This window comes from Armigeres subalbatus, chromosome 1, assembly GCF_024139115.2.
Source record: "Armigeres subalbatus isolate Guangzhou_Male chromosome 1, GZ_Asu_2, whole genome shotgun sequence".
Lineage (NCBI taxonomy): Eukaryota > Metazoa > Arthropoda > Insecta > Diptera > Culicidae > Armigeres > Armigeres subalbatus.
The window spans coordinates 175,385,562-175,403,201 of record NC_085139.1 but is presented as its reverse complement, the minus strand read 5'-3'; the positions used below and the strand labels follow the sequence as shown (position 1 = coordinate 175,403,201).

Sequence of the window (17,640 nt, the reverse complement as noted above, 5' to 3'; positions counted from 1 at the left end):
AACCTTAGCTTCTGGTATAATTAATTTCCCGAGTGTTTCGTTCTTTATTAAATTGTTTTGCTGTTTTAGTGCAGGATGTGAAATCGACTGCAAGAAATTTGGGGAGTATACATTTTGCACCGCCCAACAATTTGTTGATTTGTATGGGTGGTACCAGATGCCCGCATCGGTACATAAAATTCTTGTTCATGGCGGTAAGGTGATTTCATCGTCCTTGTTCCTATTGGACAATTGACCAAAGAAGCACAAGAGTCGCGAAACAAGTACATTCGGAAATACAGAAAGGATCAGGAAATTCTCGAGAACCGAAACCAACATCGATCTTTTGCAGCGATTGCTGGAATCATCAGATCCGTTGATTACGGCTATTAGAGGATTTCCAAAGAAACCTGAACATCCATTGTCCGACCACGCGAAGCGACTTTTGGTCAAATCCGATGACGATGGTGGTGAAGAAAGCGAATTGAGCGACATTGACAATCATTGATGGTAACCGATTTCAAGGTAATAAAAACATTGACCATCATTGATTATTTCCTGAGTTTTATCGCAACCCCTCCCTGCTAAGCGTTGCGTAACTTATGAATGTTTCTTTTGATTAAATGAAATTATCATTTAGATGAAATTGTGTTTTCGTACTATGTTTAGGTGTACAACAAGTCCTAATGCAATTTCAATATTTCGTTTCAGTGCTTTGTTCGCTAAGTCCTTTCTAACACCATATTACTTCAACTTATCCTCAAAACTTGTGATAATTTTCGATTTCTGTCCGTTTTTTTCTTAGTTGTGGATCTTTACGCTTTGGAAGTAGTCTTATTTCGGCCGGAGATACGGTTGATAGATAGTTTGACATCAGAACTTGAAGATTCACGACGGCTGAACGAAGGGGTGGCCGGTTGATAAGCCTACGGGCTGTGATGTGACGGTGATGTGGCTGACGAACGGCCGGACGGAGAATTGGCCAGCAGGTGACCGGGCGACAATACTGCGGACGGGCTGCGATGCGTTGGTAATGTGGCTGACGAACGGCCGGACGGCCGGACAGGTGGCCGGGCGGTAATAGGGCCAACAGCGGCTTGGACGCAGAGGATGTCGGTGGGTTGTTATGCCGGTAGCAAACGACCGCACGTTGAAACGTTCGGCGAGAATCCGACTATGTGCCGGACGATCGGATGCGGCACACGATTCTAGCCAGGCGACGAAGTGCCTAACCAATAATTCGGGGCTTTGGAAATTTACCACCTCGTTATTTAGGACAATGCATATCACTTTCTATTTAACGATTTTACAAGAAAAAAACACATCTTCCCATCAAAGCCAGTAGTCACACTCTGGTCAGTTGCTTTCGTTTTTTTTCCTTTTTCCAGCCTTTGGCTTGTTACTCATTTGCCCATCGAAAGAATGCGTTCAATATTTCCGTTTTTAAATGTTGTTTCGCACTGGGCGAGGCGCTCATTTTTTTGGCTTGCGTTTCGATTACCCAACGCAAGATTTTAAACCCATCGTTAAAAAAAAATAAAATCTGACAAAATTTTTTTTTTTGTGTCTTTATTAAGGAGACTTTCAGCCCGAGGCTGGCTCGTCTCCGATCTGACAAAATCTTCATCACGCTCGAACTAACAAAAAGTATACAAATGTTACCCGCCGGTAACAACACCAACCGGATTGGTGTTCCGCACCATGAAGTACTGTATACAATAGGTTATTGAAATGGTAGTTGGAGTTAGTTAATTTTTTGATCATTTTGCTAAAAATAATTGTGTTTCCGCAACTAGTATTTCATTATTATTTTTAGCAAAATGACCAAAAAATTAACTAACTCCATATCTCCCTTGTTGTTTATTGAAATCGTTCACAATCACACATGATAATAGTTGGCCAGAATACTTGTCAAACTGATGCAGTGCTGCTAGTTCATCTTTTTTTTATAACTTAAAAAAATCGAAAACGTACTCTTACCCCACTCTACTCTACACGTTTCACGACAACGTGATGCCAGATGGTATTATTCATAACAATTTTTATTTGGTTCAGAAGATATTTTCACTCATTCAAATTCCTTCCAAACACTTAAAACAATATTTTTTTCACTTTTTGAAATCGAGAGAATTATAAATAACATGATGGCGTCAATGTATTAGACAGTTTTCCCGTCAACGATGAAGGATTATGTTCATACTAAAACCTTTTTTAGGCTTCTGGCCTTCTGGCAGCAAGGTGCGGTGAGAAATTCTTGGGCCGAGGTTATTTTTTGTTCGGTTTGAGGATTTATTTTAAAATGCATTCTAATAAGTTTATATAAGTTCTAGTGATACGAACAAATAGAATGGATCAAAGTGGGTGAGTTTAGCATTATTTTGTGGTGATTAACAGCTTCAAGGTGATTAACTGTATCGAGCACTGTGACGATTTTCAGGTAGGTGTATATTTGAGGTAGGTGTGTATTTGATGATACCGCTTTGTAAAAGTGGAAAGACTCACTTCGGCTCAGTGGTGTAGCAACGAGAAGCGAATGTTTCAAATGTACATTTTTATTTTAAAAATTGGACCAATTAGAAGTAAAATAAATGGATAAAAATATAAAATATTGTGTTGGATAAATGGGAGATTTTTTTTTTTCAAAATTATCAATTATAAACCTACGGCTTCCAAACAGTATAAATCATTAGTTTCCTGTGCAGTGAGACGGGAATCGGGTCCATAGGCCCAAGTAGTGGTTTACCCTACCTTAACGAAATTCAGAATTCTTCTTCTTCTTATTGGCATTACATCCCCACACTGGGACAGAGCCGCCTCGAAGCTTAGGGTTCATTAAGCACTTCCACAGTTATTAACTGCGAGGTTTCTAAGCAAAGTTACCATTTTTGTATTCGTATATCATGGGGCTAACACGATGATACTTTTATGCCCAGGGAAGTCGAGACAATTTCCAATCCGAAAACTGTTTAGACCGGCACCGGGAATCGAACCCAGCCACCCTCAGCATGGTCTTGCTTTGTAGCCGCGCGTCTTACCGCACGGCTAAGGAGGGCTCCTTAGCCGTGTGGTAAGACGCAGACTTCTACAGAATCTATAAGAATTTTCTGGAGAAACTTTCCAATTATTGATTGTATTTCAAAACAATAAAAGGCTATGTAGACTTTTGGTATACCCCCCGCTTCCTACGTAGACAAACATAGGTTTTAAAGAAACCCTCCCCCCTTCAGATTCTACGTGGTTTATGGACATCCCCACTAAAAATCAATCAATCCGGTATGTTGTGGACAAGAATAGGGGATGCTGCCTAAGTGGTTAATCTCCCTATAAGTGGAATATTATTTTTATTCCTTTGTTTCTTTTTCTAGAGAGACAGTTTACACGAACAAAGTATCATGCATTCATCACTAATCCGATAGTTAAAATAATTCTGGCAAACGTTCTGCATGATTCTCGCATAACAAGGAAAGATATAACGAATTAGAACCCACATTTATGTTCATGTCTCAAACAGTTGCAACTCGATAGATACTGAACAAACTTCATTGCTTCATTACGTTTATCATCCCAAAATATTCAAAACCTCTAAAATACTTATCTATTGTTCGATAAAACTATTCGAAATGTTATTTGAAAATGATTACGAATAGGTGAGCCAGCCTAGAGATGAAAACCTCTCAAAAAAAGACAACAAAAAAATGTTTACGTTGTCATTAGTGTTGCTAGTCCAGGCGTCCGATGGGCTTCAGTAAAGGTGTGGACCAAAGTCCTCTAAGTCTGTATTAGTCGAAAAAATAATATAAACATTGCCACCCACAGTGGGCAGGCGAAGTGAAACGCCACGTCTGTTATAAAAATTGTACTAAGTATACCAGACGTGACGTCACATTCAATCGCCTTCGGCCATCTTCGGCAACCCAGCTGAGAGTTTCTCTCTCAAAAGAGCAAATTTTTGTTGAACAAATACTACTTGAGGGTTTGGGCCACATCTGTAGTAAAGCACATCGCCAGGCGTCACAGAACAGAACAAGTGTAAGTTGGTCTAATTCCAATACCTATTTATGTTTCCATAAACTGAACAGCTGACCATAGTTATGTTTCTTTCACTTTAAACGATATTAGATCAGAGTGACATTCAACATCGGTAACAGTGACATAACATAACTTGGGAATGGATTTACGTTCGTACGTAAATACCTTTCTTCTTAATATTATTCATTTCACTATTTTGTTTTATGGCGAGAACAGTTTATTACACTTAATTACTGAAAAACCTTCTCGTATCTCAGGAACGCGGGACCAGCGGGACGTTCAAAGATCAAAATAAAATAAACTTACACTAAAACACTCTGAACAAGGGTCGACGAAAATCTGTCATTCCAAGAATTGGGGTTTTAAGAGGTATTTAGATTATTACATGTCTTGAATCAATATCATTCTAATCCTGACTAATGTTTTTCAAACGATATCTACTCCGCCATTCAATCATTTCAGCAAAGATCGTTTTATTACTAAATTAATGATTTCGTGTGTGTTACTTCTACGTGAAGTTAAACGATTTACAATGATATGGAAATGCTAATATCATCTTCCAAACTTGGACGTACATGTTCATGATAGCATTAGAGGCGAAAGTAGCAATATTGCCCTCCGCTCGCTTTCAAATCGACTTCTATAAAAACATTCTTCATGCCTGCCGTATCCTAACGGAACTATCAATTCTATACTTTCGCCTCTAATGCTATCATGAACATGTACGTCCAAGTTTGGAAGATGACATTAGCATTTCCATATCATCGTTTTATTAGTTTTATTCAACACATTGTAACGCCTTCTTATCCTTGAGTATCCGGGCCCATTGTGGCTGATACCAAATGAATCAAAATGGGTGCGTACACTGAACCAATAAATCAGCCTCATAGCGTCTGACACTTGATTCGCCCCAGCCCTTTAACGAACATCATACGTTTTCTGGATGATAAACATTCGATCGCTCCCAATGTCTGATGACAAACACCATATGCGAATCATCCAAAAACCGAATGGTAGCCAAAACAGAAATCGAATAGTCATTGATTCGCTTTTGAATGAAGCTCATACCTTATAAAGATGCGGTTTTTATTGATTCTGCATGAAATTCAGTGATAAATATTCGGAAGATTATAATTTGTTTGCAAATAAATTTTTCGTTTATAAAATAGAAAGAAACATGCTTTGTTGATTCATTTTTATTTTAAACATTTTAAACCATTTTAGTCTACATAGTATAGGGCCTATAGGGCCTATAATTAATAAATAAAACACTCAATGCAACACTCGGGAAAAAGAATGCAGGTCGTGCTACAATGGTAAGTGCAGTGGCGCATGTATTTTCTGAAAAAATGCGCCGCTGCGCTCACCATTATAGCCCGGCTTTAACACAGTAGGGAATGCAGGATCCCTTAAAACTACGGGAAGTTTAAATGTACCACATCCAGGAACATCCAGTGGGAGCATCGACTGTGGCCAAAGAAAATATCTAGCATGCGATATGAGGAGCGAATCCACCGTCTTATTATTTGAACATGTTGTCCGGAACTGTCGGTGGAATAACGAAGGATTTTTAACCTAGAAAAATAAAGCGTAAGAAATCTATAAATTAATAATTTGTCGTAAGCTTACCAAATTTGTAAACGTCTAATAACTGGTTTTCAGCGGGCAAAAAGTTATTTTTCCAAAAAAGATTTTCCTGCCGAACTCGACGATCTACAAAATACTAATGGCGGTTTTGCCAATGTCGACGCGATCAACGCATAAAATTTGCATTATATTTCATTCTGATAGCGAATGAACTTCATGCTAGGGCAGATTCAAAACAATCATCATCCGATTACAGAATGATTTTTGGTTGGTGCAGACAATATCTTCGCATGGAGTGACAGAACATACAATGAACATCAAGAGCATTGTACGCTGTTCGGATGATTTTCATTCGATTTTAAGTGGGTGTGTTAGATGTAACAGGGGAAGCATATGGTAAAGGGAGGGATCATATTTCAAAAGCGCGGAATGCTAATTCAGTCGTTCCAAGGAGGATACTTTGGTTCAGTGTAAATAACATGCGGAATATCTTTCTCTCTGGCATAATTCCTGCTATCCCGAATAGAAAATACAATAGAATTACATTAAAATATCATAAAATTACAATACATTTTATTGATGAACATTAATTCTATTGTTCTTCTATTGTACCAATTAAATTACCTTATTGTTGTTCCAATAAACGTACAATAAAATCTATTGACAGAAAAATGTTGACAATAGAATAACAATAAATTCTATTGTAATGGCAAACATTTATTCAAGAAAAAACGATTTTTTTATTGTTACGGTAACTAACAACCCCTATTTTCTATTGTAAAACTGCCATTTACAATAGAATTTATGGTGAAAAACAACATTCTCAATTGTTATTCTATTGTGAGCAACAATAGAGTTTATTGTAATTACAATTAAATTTATCGTATTGTTACAATAATTTCTACTGTAATTCTATTGGACTTTTTTATTTGGGATGGGATCTCCAGTCGCGAAGCTTCAAGTTCCGAGGATATGTTGTTATTATATAGTGTGAACAAAATTTAAGAGTACATATCAGGCACTGCACGAACGAATCTTTTTCTTTTTCGTTCTTCATGAAATTTTATATTTACTGGCCTTGTTGCTTTCTAATTTCTTTGCAGTGAGAAAGAGACAAACCAGTCCGTGCAGTGCCCCATAGCACTCAACTCACTCATTTTTAGCTATTCTTAGTAGGCCTTTGTGGTCCCCAACTTCCCCCACAGAAGGTTTCATTCAGGAGTTTGTTTAGGTAAAGCACGACATATTTTACAATAACTTAATTTCAATCATTGGTATTGATTTATCGAAACCGAATTTTGAAAAAATCAAGAAAAAACACACCCTAACCAACAATTTGAACCTCAACGCATATGCAAAGTGACACACCTGACCCCTTCTTCTGGCTATTAAGCGTCTATTCTAAGTCTTAGGTAATGGCACGGCGGCTTTCGTAGACACGATTGTCGGTCAAGTGCCGCGGCATCACCAGTTGCAATAATCGTCATCGTGTCTGCGCCATACGGAAAAAGATCGACCGGTTTGTATTATTCATTCATGCGCAAGTGTTTATTTGATGACGTTCGCGGGGGATCACCAATGTCGTCACTTCAAGTACTGGTTCTATGGAAATCCGATTGATAGCTACTTTGCGTTTAAAAATATCGTCTATGCACATCGGTTAACAGATAGCTCGTTTTGTATGCTAATTATCATGGGAGAAGGGGGTAAATGTCGATATCGATCGAAAAAAGTTGTATTTACGTGGAGTGGTGTTTCAAAGTTGAAACTATTTCATAAATCCCCAAGAGAAAGGAACATAACAATGGTACTCGTTCGACCGACACAGTATGTATTGCTAACAAATTGAAAAATAAAACGTTCGTTGGTCGGAATGAGTCCAAATAAGCCATTTGTTTGGGAGATATGCAGCATTTTTGGAATTACTATTTTTCCATATTCGCAACCCATGATAAAATCTCGTATTCTAGCGTAAAATTTCATTTTTTTTTTGTTTTATTTGCAAATGAAGAAATCAAAAGATTATATATTATGTTGTTCAGCGACAGTTTTTTTTCCTGTTTTCCTTTTCTGAGAAGTGTGAAAAAGTTTTCAAGTGGTTTTTGAAGCAAATTGTTCAACTATCATTAAGGATTTCTAAATCGAGGGATTCAACTTTGTTCATGTCTTGTACCCAGTAATTTTACCGCTAATCAAAACTTATCTCATGATGAGCCTTGTTAAAATTTGCGGACGGTTGAATACACAAAAAAAAAAAACGATAGCTCAGACGTCTTCCCACCAGCAGAAAAGGAACGTACTTATGTTGCATTAGCAGCTGAATCTCCCTATTCTTAAGTGATATACCGTCAGTGGGGGTGACATTGGGCCAAAATTGTCTTATGTTCCAAGGAAATGTTATAAAGCTCTGATAGTTAACCTCGTTTATGTTGTTTTCTTTTTGACTACATCATGGTAAGAAGTCGTTCATAAAATATGTCACGCTTATTGATTAATAAAAAAATATTGGTAGACAAAAACCTTAGTAAGAGAGGTGATCATCAGTTTGTGTGAAGTATTGAATGGATTTTGATAACGGAAATGTTGCTTTTTGAAAAAAAAAAGTTTTGTGAAGAGTGCAGCTGTGAAATTTGACGTTTATTTACAATTGTAAGGTATGTGCACCTTTTCATATTTGTTGTTTTTAGGTGTGTGCGCACATTATTTCGCCTGGCCCAATCTCACCCCCTTTTAGTGCGTATTTCACGATGCTACGGAAAAATAGAACCACTGTATTAAATTTCAATAAAATTCGATGAAACAACAATAGAGTAAAGTAACATGAAAGTCAGGAATTCATCTATCTAAAAACAAGTTATATTATAGATCTGTGTTGCATTACTGGCTATATATTATAACAGGTTTGTTCGAGCAATAGATTTACATTCCAATTCCTAGCATTATGGGACGATTACAATTAGCTCTTGGAGCTTGTTTTGCAATTTGTTGAACGTGAATTTTGATATTCTTTCGAACGGTTTCAAGTTTGCATCAAGATTCGTAACAGTTTCTGAGATACTAGGAGTGAAAACATTTTTCGATTTTGGCCTAACCTAGGCCTAATGTCACCCCGAACGACGGTACGATTTCATTTACCCTCATTTGTTGGGCTGTAAGGCATCCCAAATCCAACGTCAGATAATAAGAAAAAATCATTTGATGTGCTCAACAAGCTTTAGGATAAATTAAGATTCAAAAGAACCGGATACCTAAACAATTGAACGCAAAGCTTCACAACGCTTTGGGTTATGCTCACTAGCAATGTATAAATAGAAAACAGCCATTAAAAATTTATTCGACACGTATTAAAATAATTATAAATCTTTGACCCCATACCCTTGATAGTACATATTTTCAAACGGCGTGATATACATAACTGTCCCATGTACTTAGGAGTTCCAGAAAGTCATGCATATGATGCTAGTATAAATTATGCACTCATTCTGCTAGTGGTAAATGTGTTCAACATTATTCCGGTGGATTATTTCGTGTTGATTCGATGGTACAGAGAAAGGTAAAAGAGTTAATTATTTTGATTGAAAATTCATTGCGTGGCGTGCGTTTAATATGTATTAGAAGCATAAGTGCTTTTGTTTCGCTACAGTCCATTAATTTTTTCTACAGAATCTGTTTGTGGAATAACTATGCTCAATCAAAATATTTATTAGATGTTACACAAAATGCTTTAATTCTCTATTTATGAGATTTTCATCCTCGCGGTGGTTCACCTCAGTTTTCTTTGTGTTATCATTAAAATCGGTTTGAAACTTCTAGCTGCGGATCGCTATGGCTAATCGGGAGAATTTCTAAAGTGAAAAAAAAGCTATCATATTCTACCAGCTATTTAATTTTTGAACTTAGACAAATTCAACCAAATTCCAATGTAATTGGGAATGCGTCAACCTTAAAAAAAAACTTATTGTTATTCCTAAAGGACTAAGATAATATTCTTGTGATACAATTTTTTTTTTAAATTTAAATAAATTTCAGATTTGAAGCTAAACAGATTTCCTTCGATTTTTGGTTGAATCATTAGATTCCTCGAACCCGGTCTGAAAAGCCTCGGTTATAAAGATTAAAAAGATTCCTCGACCATCGAAGTTACGTAATTCTCTACGTGCTAAAATTGTTTAAAAGATTGCAATATTTTATGGAAAACCGGAACGCATGGATAAGGAGAATGCTGCAACACCGTACGAGGGCGAACGAGTTACGATACAAACAGACACGGAACAGACAAAACACGATCTTCTGGAAGAAAAAGCGCCAGCAGGAGGGTCGAGACCGTGACGAGACGAAATTGTACAAAAGCCTTTCACGTAAGGCCCATGTGCTGCAACCTGACACGTTTTCTTTTTTTTTCAAGATGGTAACGGAAATCTGCAACCATACACCTGGGGAGGCGTACCCAGCTATTGTAGGATGGGACCACCACTCCGACCCACTAAAACCAACTCCTTCCTCTCCAGTCATTCCCTGGCCCACAATTAAGCAATACTACTCGCCATGCATCACATGTGCACAAGACAACCTGGCACCACATGTGCCACAACACTCCCCTGCTTATGCCGCTCGACTCGCAGGTACCCTGCAGGAGGGATCCCATGCTGCCATCTCACAACACATACAGTTCTTATTCAGTATGGTGTCCACCCCGTCCTGCAACAGGGTGGTACCACTTGTCTACCAAGCCGGAGGCGACCCTAGCTTGGTGCCTCCTTTCAGCCCCTTTCATGTCTCCAATTTCTGAGGTGCCGCAGAAGCATCAACCCCCCGACACTCCTGCCAGGCATAGCGAAACTTTCGTGTCACCTAATTCTGAGGTGCCGCAGAGGTATCTGCCCCCGACACTCCTGCCAGGCCTCACTAGACTTTAGTCATTCTATCACTACCGACCATACGTACCATGCGAAGCTTACTTGTGTGCTCACCCACACATTCAGTCCCTCACTCTATGGGACGTGTAATACCCCCAGCTCCCATTCGCTTGCACCCCATGTGCACCACTTTTGGGTGTGTGGGTACCACCCACTGCCAACCGCTTAGCGCCGAAGCAGCCCTCACTCTGTGAAACCTCCACAGGCTCCGTTAACGACCTGGCCAATTGTTTCACCCCACAGGTCATTAATGGGACGGGTCACCTGACACCGTGGAATTCGGGGTTTGGGAAGCCATATTGTCAGCTTCAGTGTTGTTCTGAGTCTGGCGATATGGCCGAATTTACACCGCTACGCACTACTTCTGAGTATCCATATCCCAACATAACGAGAAAGCTCGACATGTGTATGGACAAAACCGGGAATCTTCTTACGAACGACCATGAGGTGACCCAAAGTTGGCGATGCGACAAACAACGATGGCAGTATAGTAACTAACCTGGGAGCAGGGACGCAGGACATATGTTTTCAAGCTCCAGATCTCCATGAAATTCTGGAAAAGATTGGCCGGCCTCAAAACAGCAAAGCTCCTGGGGTTGACATGGTGGTGAGGCACTGGATAGAGTGTTCCACTGGGTAATTACCAAGATTTGGAAGGAGGAGGCTTTACCGCAGGAGTGGAGAAAAGGTGTCGTGTGTCCCTACAAAAAGGGACATAAGCTGGATAATGGCAACTACCACGCAATTTTATTGCTGAACGCCGTCCATATTTTATTCCTTCTACTAACTAGCATCACTTGCAAAAAAAAGTTCGTGGGGAAGTACCAAGAGGATTCATGGACACACCATGGACCAGATGTTTGCTATACGCCACATATTTCGGAAATGCTGTGAGTACAACGTGCCAACAGGTCATCTATTCATTAACTTAGAAGTCGCATATGATACAATCGATCGTGGTCTGCTATGGTAGATAATGCCCGACAACGGATACCCGGATAAACTGATACGGTTGATCAAGGCGACGATGGATCGGATGATTCGAGTTTCAGGAGCATTCTCGAGTCCCTTCGAAACACGCATAGGGTTACGGCAAGGTTATGTTTTTTCGTGCCTGCTATTTAACATCACCTTAGAGGGAGTAATACGAAGGACAGGGATTGACACGAGTGGTACGATTTTCTCGAAGTCCTTCCAGCTATTTGGGTTCGCCTACGACATTAACATTATGGCACGTAGCCTTGAGAAAATAGAGGAAGCCTGCATCAGACTTAAAAGGGAAGCTCAGTGGATCGTCTTAGTCATCAACACATCGAAGAAGATGTACATGATACGAAGAGACTGAAGAGAAAACAACGTGAGCAATCCATATCGTCGAGAAACGTGTTTAAATCATCTAATATAAACATATTCCGGATAATTAGAGAGATTTTCGTTGAATGATTTATGTGTCCGGCACTAGGGAATCTTCACCTACATTTAGTTCGTCAGCAATACTGCATGTATTTAAGGATTCCTTATGTTCGCGAAGAGGGCATACAGAGTTCAATAAAAATCAGTAGAATTCACTCAATACATTTCCAATACATTCCAATACATACAATACATAGCATTTCCATATCATAATAAAGGAGTAGTTCGGGAAGCATTTTGAAATGTTGGCGTAAGAACACCAAATCTATTTTTTGATGTCCGTGAGAAAGGCTAAAAAAAGTTCATAAACGCACTTAAGTTAGAATGTTTAATCCTAGAAATTCCATAATGTTTCCCAAAATTTGGATGATTCTAATTACCTAGTGACGAATTGACAAATTCGTGATAACAACATTTTCCTATCTTATTAATGAACATATCAATATTTTGAATTGAGGAAATATAAACTTACACATTTATGTATTTTCTAAAAATTTTTATCAACATATATTACATATCTATATGATACCACGTGGACATGTTTTGGGCAGTTTTAGATACCCCGCCCCGCGTGGACAATTAATTTCCTTTCGAAATTTTTTTTATTCGCTAAATCGTTTCTTTATTTCATTTAAGGTCAACTTCCCCAACAAACCAATATTTGTTTTTTTTATTCCTTTATTTATTTGTTCAGGCACTCTGTGTTACTTAACCGCTACTATGCCAAGATGTGATATTCTGCTGTGCAGAATCCACACAGAATCTATTTTTAGATTTTCCATTACCATTATTATAGTCGTTGCCAGTTCATCATATCGTGAGTCCAATGTGTCCGTTTGTCCATGTCGTGCATCCAATGATCGTTGCATTATTCGGATGTTATTTTATCCGGGTACGTTGGAGGAATGCCTCCGAGAAGAACAAGTTGTCAGTCGTCATCAGGCAGCCGTGACGATAAGGCGCGTCTCCCAATACGCTACCGTATGGGCTGCGCATCCGACGACTGACGAGGGTTTGGTGGAGGGGCTGGGAATCGAACCCATGACCATTCGCTTATAAGGCGAACGTATAGCCAACTACGCTACGGGACCCCCTTAACCAATATTTGTTGACGCCTCTAAGTATTTAAAATAATTAGCATTAGCATTAGCATTGAGCAATTCGCACAAAATCGTAGGTGGTACAAGCCAAGACTATTGTACGAGAGTAGCATCAATTTCATCCGTTACCTCAGGTAATGATTTGGGACTAATCATTTACCTCTTAGATGGAAGCAATGCACTCTCCAATAGTCGAGATCTGTCCTGGCCACGTCCTTGCGGATGCTGAGGAATGGGAAGGATGGTTAGTTGGACACCTACAGAAAGATGCAGAGAACTCTACGACCTCTCATAGGTGCCACGAGAGGTTTTGGGATTGTGTGGAAGGTTATAACAGTAGGAATCATTTTGGTAGAACGTGAAACACAGAGATAGAAATACAAAGTAGGAAATGGACGAGCCTGGAATTGAACCCACGACCTCCTGCTCTGGGCACAATTTCAGCCAAATCGGTCAACGCTTGGGCGGTGCTAAACTCGTTGGAAGTTTACATGGGAAAATGTATGCAGAAACTTTGGAAAACGGTGATTTGCAGTTGGACGGCACAATTTACGATGAAGAATCATGATACTCAGTTCTTGTAGAATTAAATACAGAATGTTATGCTAAGAACCGAGAGAAGATTAAAGTTTATTACGCAAAGATATGAGCATTTTACTGGAGTGTTGTAGGGGTGAATTTATTTCTTTTTAAAGGTAAAAGAAAAGAAATTTGCTCAAACCCCACTTCAGAGGAATGCTTATAACTTAGCCGGGCAAACTCTAATCTTCTCGCATAACATTCTGTATTAAATTCTTGAAGTTCTGAATAAGTATCATAGTTCTTCATAGTTCATCTTCTTCATCTTCATCTTCAAGTGTGTCATTTAACTGCAAATCGCTGTTTTTGGATGTTCCTGCATTACATTTTTGCATATTAACTGCCAACGAGTTTAGCACCGCCTGCCTAAACATTGACCGATTTGGCCCAAATTTTGTCCAGAGCATCAGGACATCAAATAGAACCAAATAGAGGGCGGCCCATAAAAAAAAATTTTTTTTCATACTAATGTGTATTTATTTAAATCATCAAACATTTGTTCAATTTTACGATTATTTAAATAATTTGTGAGATTCAAATAAATACTCACTGACCCATATTCAATCCGAAAATTGACGGTGCAGAGCCGAATATGAATATGTTAAGTGAAGTAACAAAGATGTCCGATGGGCTTTAAAAAAAATTCGAATATTAAAAGTTCTGGTTTAGAGGATTCAAGAAATATGGGTTCTTTGGGAAAGTTGACCTAAAATAAGCCAAAGAATCGATTAAGACAATGAGACGAGATGCAGTTTTTTACGTGAAAGGTCAATTGTTCATCTAAATTTTCAAAAACCCTGGACATGTTCCATACCCAACCCCCCTCTTCCCGAAATTGCCCTCGTGGTATATAATTACGTGACGGACCAGTCCAATCACCACCAACCAAAAAACTGGATCAGCAGTTATCAAGTCACACCATCCGAGTCCAAAATCCAAGCCGACCTACGTGCCCATAGGATTACCCTGTCAGCAAGTTTAGGTTACAAAAGCCCGATCGAACCATCGATCGGCCTCTTTTAGTTATCAGCAAATAAGTAGTTAACATCGTTCTAGTAGTGATCCAGTAGTAATAAGCTAATCAAAAATGTGTAAAAATGTTTGTTAAGGAAAATATATGTTTTTTTAATAGACCCGAGGGTCTAATCCAAATTCATATGGATCGCCCCTTAGGGTTTTGGATATCCTAATTTTGATTGGTTTAACACTCCTCAAACTTCCAGATTGCAATCTTAATCACCTTCCTGAAAGGAAATTCTTCGTATATCCCAAAAACCTTTGTGTATTTACGTCAAAATATTCAAAGTTGGTAAACTTTCAAGGCTATGTCTCTGTTGACGAAATAATCTCAAAATAAACTTTAAAACCCTGATTGATCCACCTAGCGGTGTTTGTGCTTTTTTTCGTACATCGGATATACTACAAAAAAAATTGAGTGAGAATTTCTTAGCGTGTCTTTTGTATATAAATCGTATTTTGGCCATCACTTTTGATCCCATAGTTCAATCTGGCCAATTTTCAATAGGAAACAATGGGACAGGATTTCTCGTCGAATGCAATTTAATCGAATTAAGATAAGTGCCTAAAAGATGAGTGAGTTTTATTTTGCGCACATACATACACATACGCACACACATACGCACACACATACACACAGACAGACATCATTTAAATTCGTCGAGCTGAGTCGATAGGTATATATTACTATGGGTCTCCGGACCTTCCATCACAAAATCGTCTTGGAAGTGAATGTATGTTGAAATTATTCCGTGAACATCCCTAAATAAAATCGAAGCTCTCACTGTTGTTCGCGGGCTCAAGGGTCTCTTCACACAAGAGCCAGTTGGTAACAGCGAGAGCTTCTGATCGGTTGTACTTTGCGATTTACGATTGGAATAAAAGTTATTATTATCGAAGTTGTTTAGCAGTGTTTCAAATTTCGCGATATCCGAAGTTCTCGTCCGTAACGCGTATCCCATTTTGGAGAAGTATATTGCAGTGATTTGGTTAATTACTACATGTATAGGATTTTCGTTACACCCTGGTGTACGAGAAAGGCAAAAAGGCAGTTCGAAAATTCTAAAACATCATTGTTGTATAATAATACATCATTTAAAAAACTAATCGACACACAATACTTTTATGCCTAAGAATCTTTGCAGATGAAACTTCAATGTCTTACTAATACTTTCTAAATGTTGTGGTTCCACGAAAGATCCAGTTAAATAAATGCAACAAATATTACCAGAGTATTTTATAAATATAAAAAAAACCGGGAAGGTGAATTCTCGAATTGGATACTCATTGCGCATCTCGATTCGACAGCACTTCGAACGGCATTTCTGTTGGCTCGGTATGTTTGAGACAACTTCTGCTTGTAGAATCTCAGAAATGCAATAAATCATTCACAATGAAGACTTCGGCCTCTACAAACGCTTTGTTATATACAATCATACCTTCATTGATGTATTGTATATGTCAATCAATGGACTCACAAGAAACATTAAATAACAATTAAATACCAACATAAAATATGATATAATATTTTGGTAATTCCGTACAATCCCAATAAGCCGATTCATTTAAATGTTATAGAAATAACGGAACATATTTCTGGCGGGAATAGCTACATAGTTAGCTCTCAGCAAATGTACCGGGGAAATGCTAATGAAACTCCTGGGTAAAGAACAGTCCAAGTTTCAGTACGATTGTAGAACCTTAAAATCTTAAACATAAATGAAGCTTTCGTGAGCCAACTGAACTTATACGGATTTATGTAACCTTAAACCTATTAAATATAAATTTAATGACTTAATGTGTATAATCGATAGCATATATGTACGAGTACGATGTATACTGAATGCACTTAAGAAGTTATCAAACTTTATCAGATTCGTTTTGATTGACGTTTGTATTTTTGTTAACAAAAACAGATGAGTCATTTTGCAAATTTCTCACTGCAACAATGAAACATTATGAATAGGTAGCTCGAATTTAACGCGTCGTATACTTCAAAATACGTTGTAGCGTCAAACCGAGCACCAAATGCTGTCTAACAACGTTCCTGTGGTGCATTATTTACTAGAGAACAGCTCAACTCAGCATCACTTCCAGTAAAAGCACAAATTAAACCGTCGCTTCTAATCATGATTCATGATCTTTCCAGGCAGTGGCACGTGAGACGCAAGATCAATGAATTCTCGTCGGCGAACGCTGTCGCTGTATGGAACTCCCCATTCATTAGCAGTAATGTGGTGGGACTTACCGTTGAATTCTCGTCACAGTTGAGCATTGCGTAGAAATCTTCCTCGGGGTTTCGCTTAAAGCTGAGAATCTCATCGACTCCACCGCTGCTCATCTTGTTGGATGTTATTTTCTTTTTCTCGCGCTCACTTGCACACAAAAATAAACTAAAAGGCGCTAAGCTCTTGCCTCCGAGCAGCTGATAAGTGACCAAATCTTCTGAGCTATACAGCAAAGACGTGTTGCACCTCCCGCCGGAATCTTTGTTTATCAGGACACTCAAAAACACTGACTAATTGAACGAATCGTGAGACGCAAATTTGTTTCGATTGCTGGGGAGCTTTCTTCAAACTAGCATAAGCGAAAAGAAAACGTAGCGACTAAAATGGCAACAGCAACAAAAGACGTTTATCACCGCGGTGCGGGTCCGATCGGCTAGCTGGAGACCTTGGCCTAAAGTGAAACTATCAACCAGTAGGTAACTAATTGTGCTATTGCGATTTTGCCTTTGCTGCTGATGGGCACGCTGGCTGCGTTCAACAACGAAAGAGACCGAGCTGACTGCAAACGCGACGACGTCCGAAGGTTGACTGAGCACCGACCGCGGTCGAGCTTTCTGGTAGGCATCATGACTGGTATCCACACACACCGTACTCCGCGCGGTGGTTGCTGATGGCTTCCAAACAAAACCATGGAGAATGAGAGAAGGACGACCGGGATCCCACCGAGTGCAAAACTCCGGCTCATGCGGGTGAAAGGCAACAGTGCTGCACGCTTTGACATGGGCCGTAAGG

General features: G+C 38.9%; 1 protein-coding gene across 1 annotated transcript in view; it reads right to left on the bottom strand.

The window, feature by feature from the left end:
* Positions 1-17,440, bottom strand: part of LOC134205552 (J domain-containing protein) — a 173,755-nt gene extending 156,315 nt beyond the window's left edge. The window contains exon 1 of the mRNA XM_062680878.1: positions 16,869-17,440. Within this exon, the coding sequence (XP_062536862.1) occupies positions 16,869-16,961 (93 nt within the window). The 5' untranslated portion in view covers positions 16,962-17,440. The remainder of the gene's footprint in view (positions 1-16,868) is intronic.
* Between the last annotated feature and the right edge of the window lie 200 nt (positions 17,441-17,640).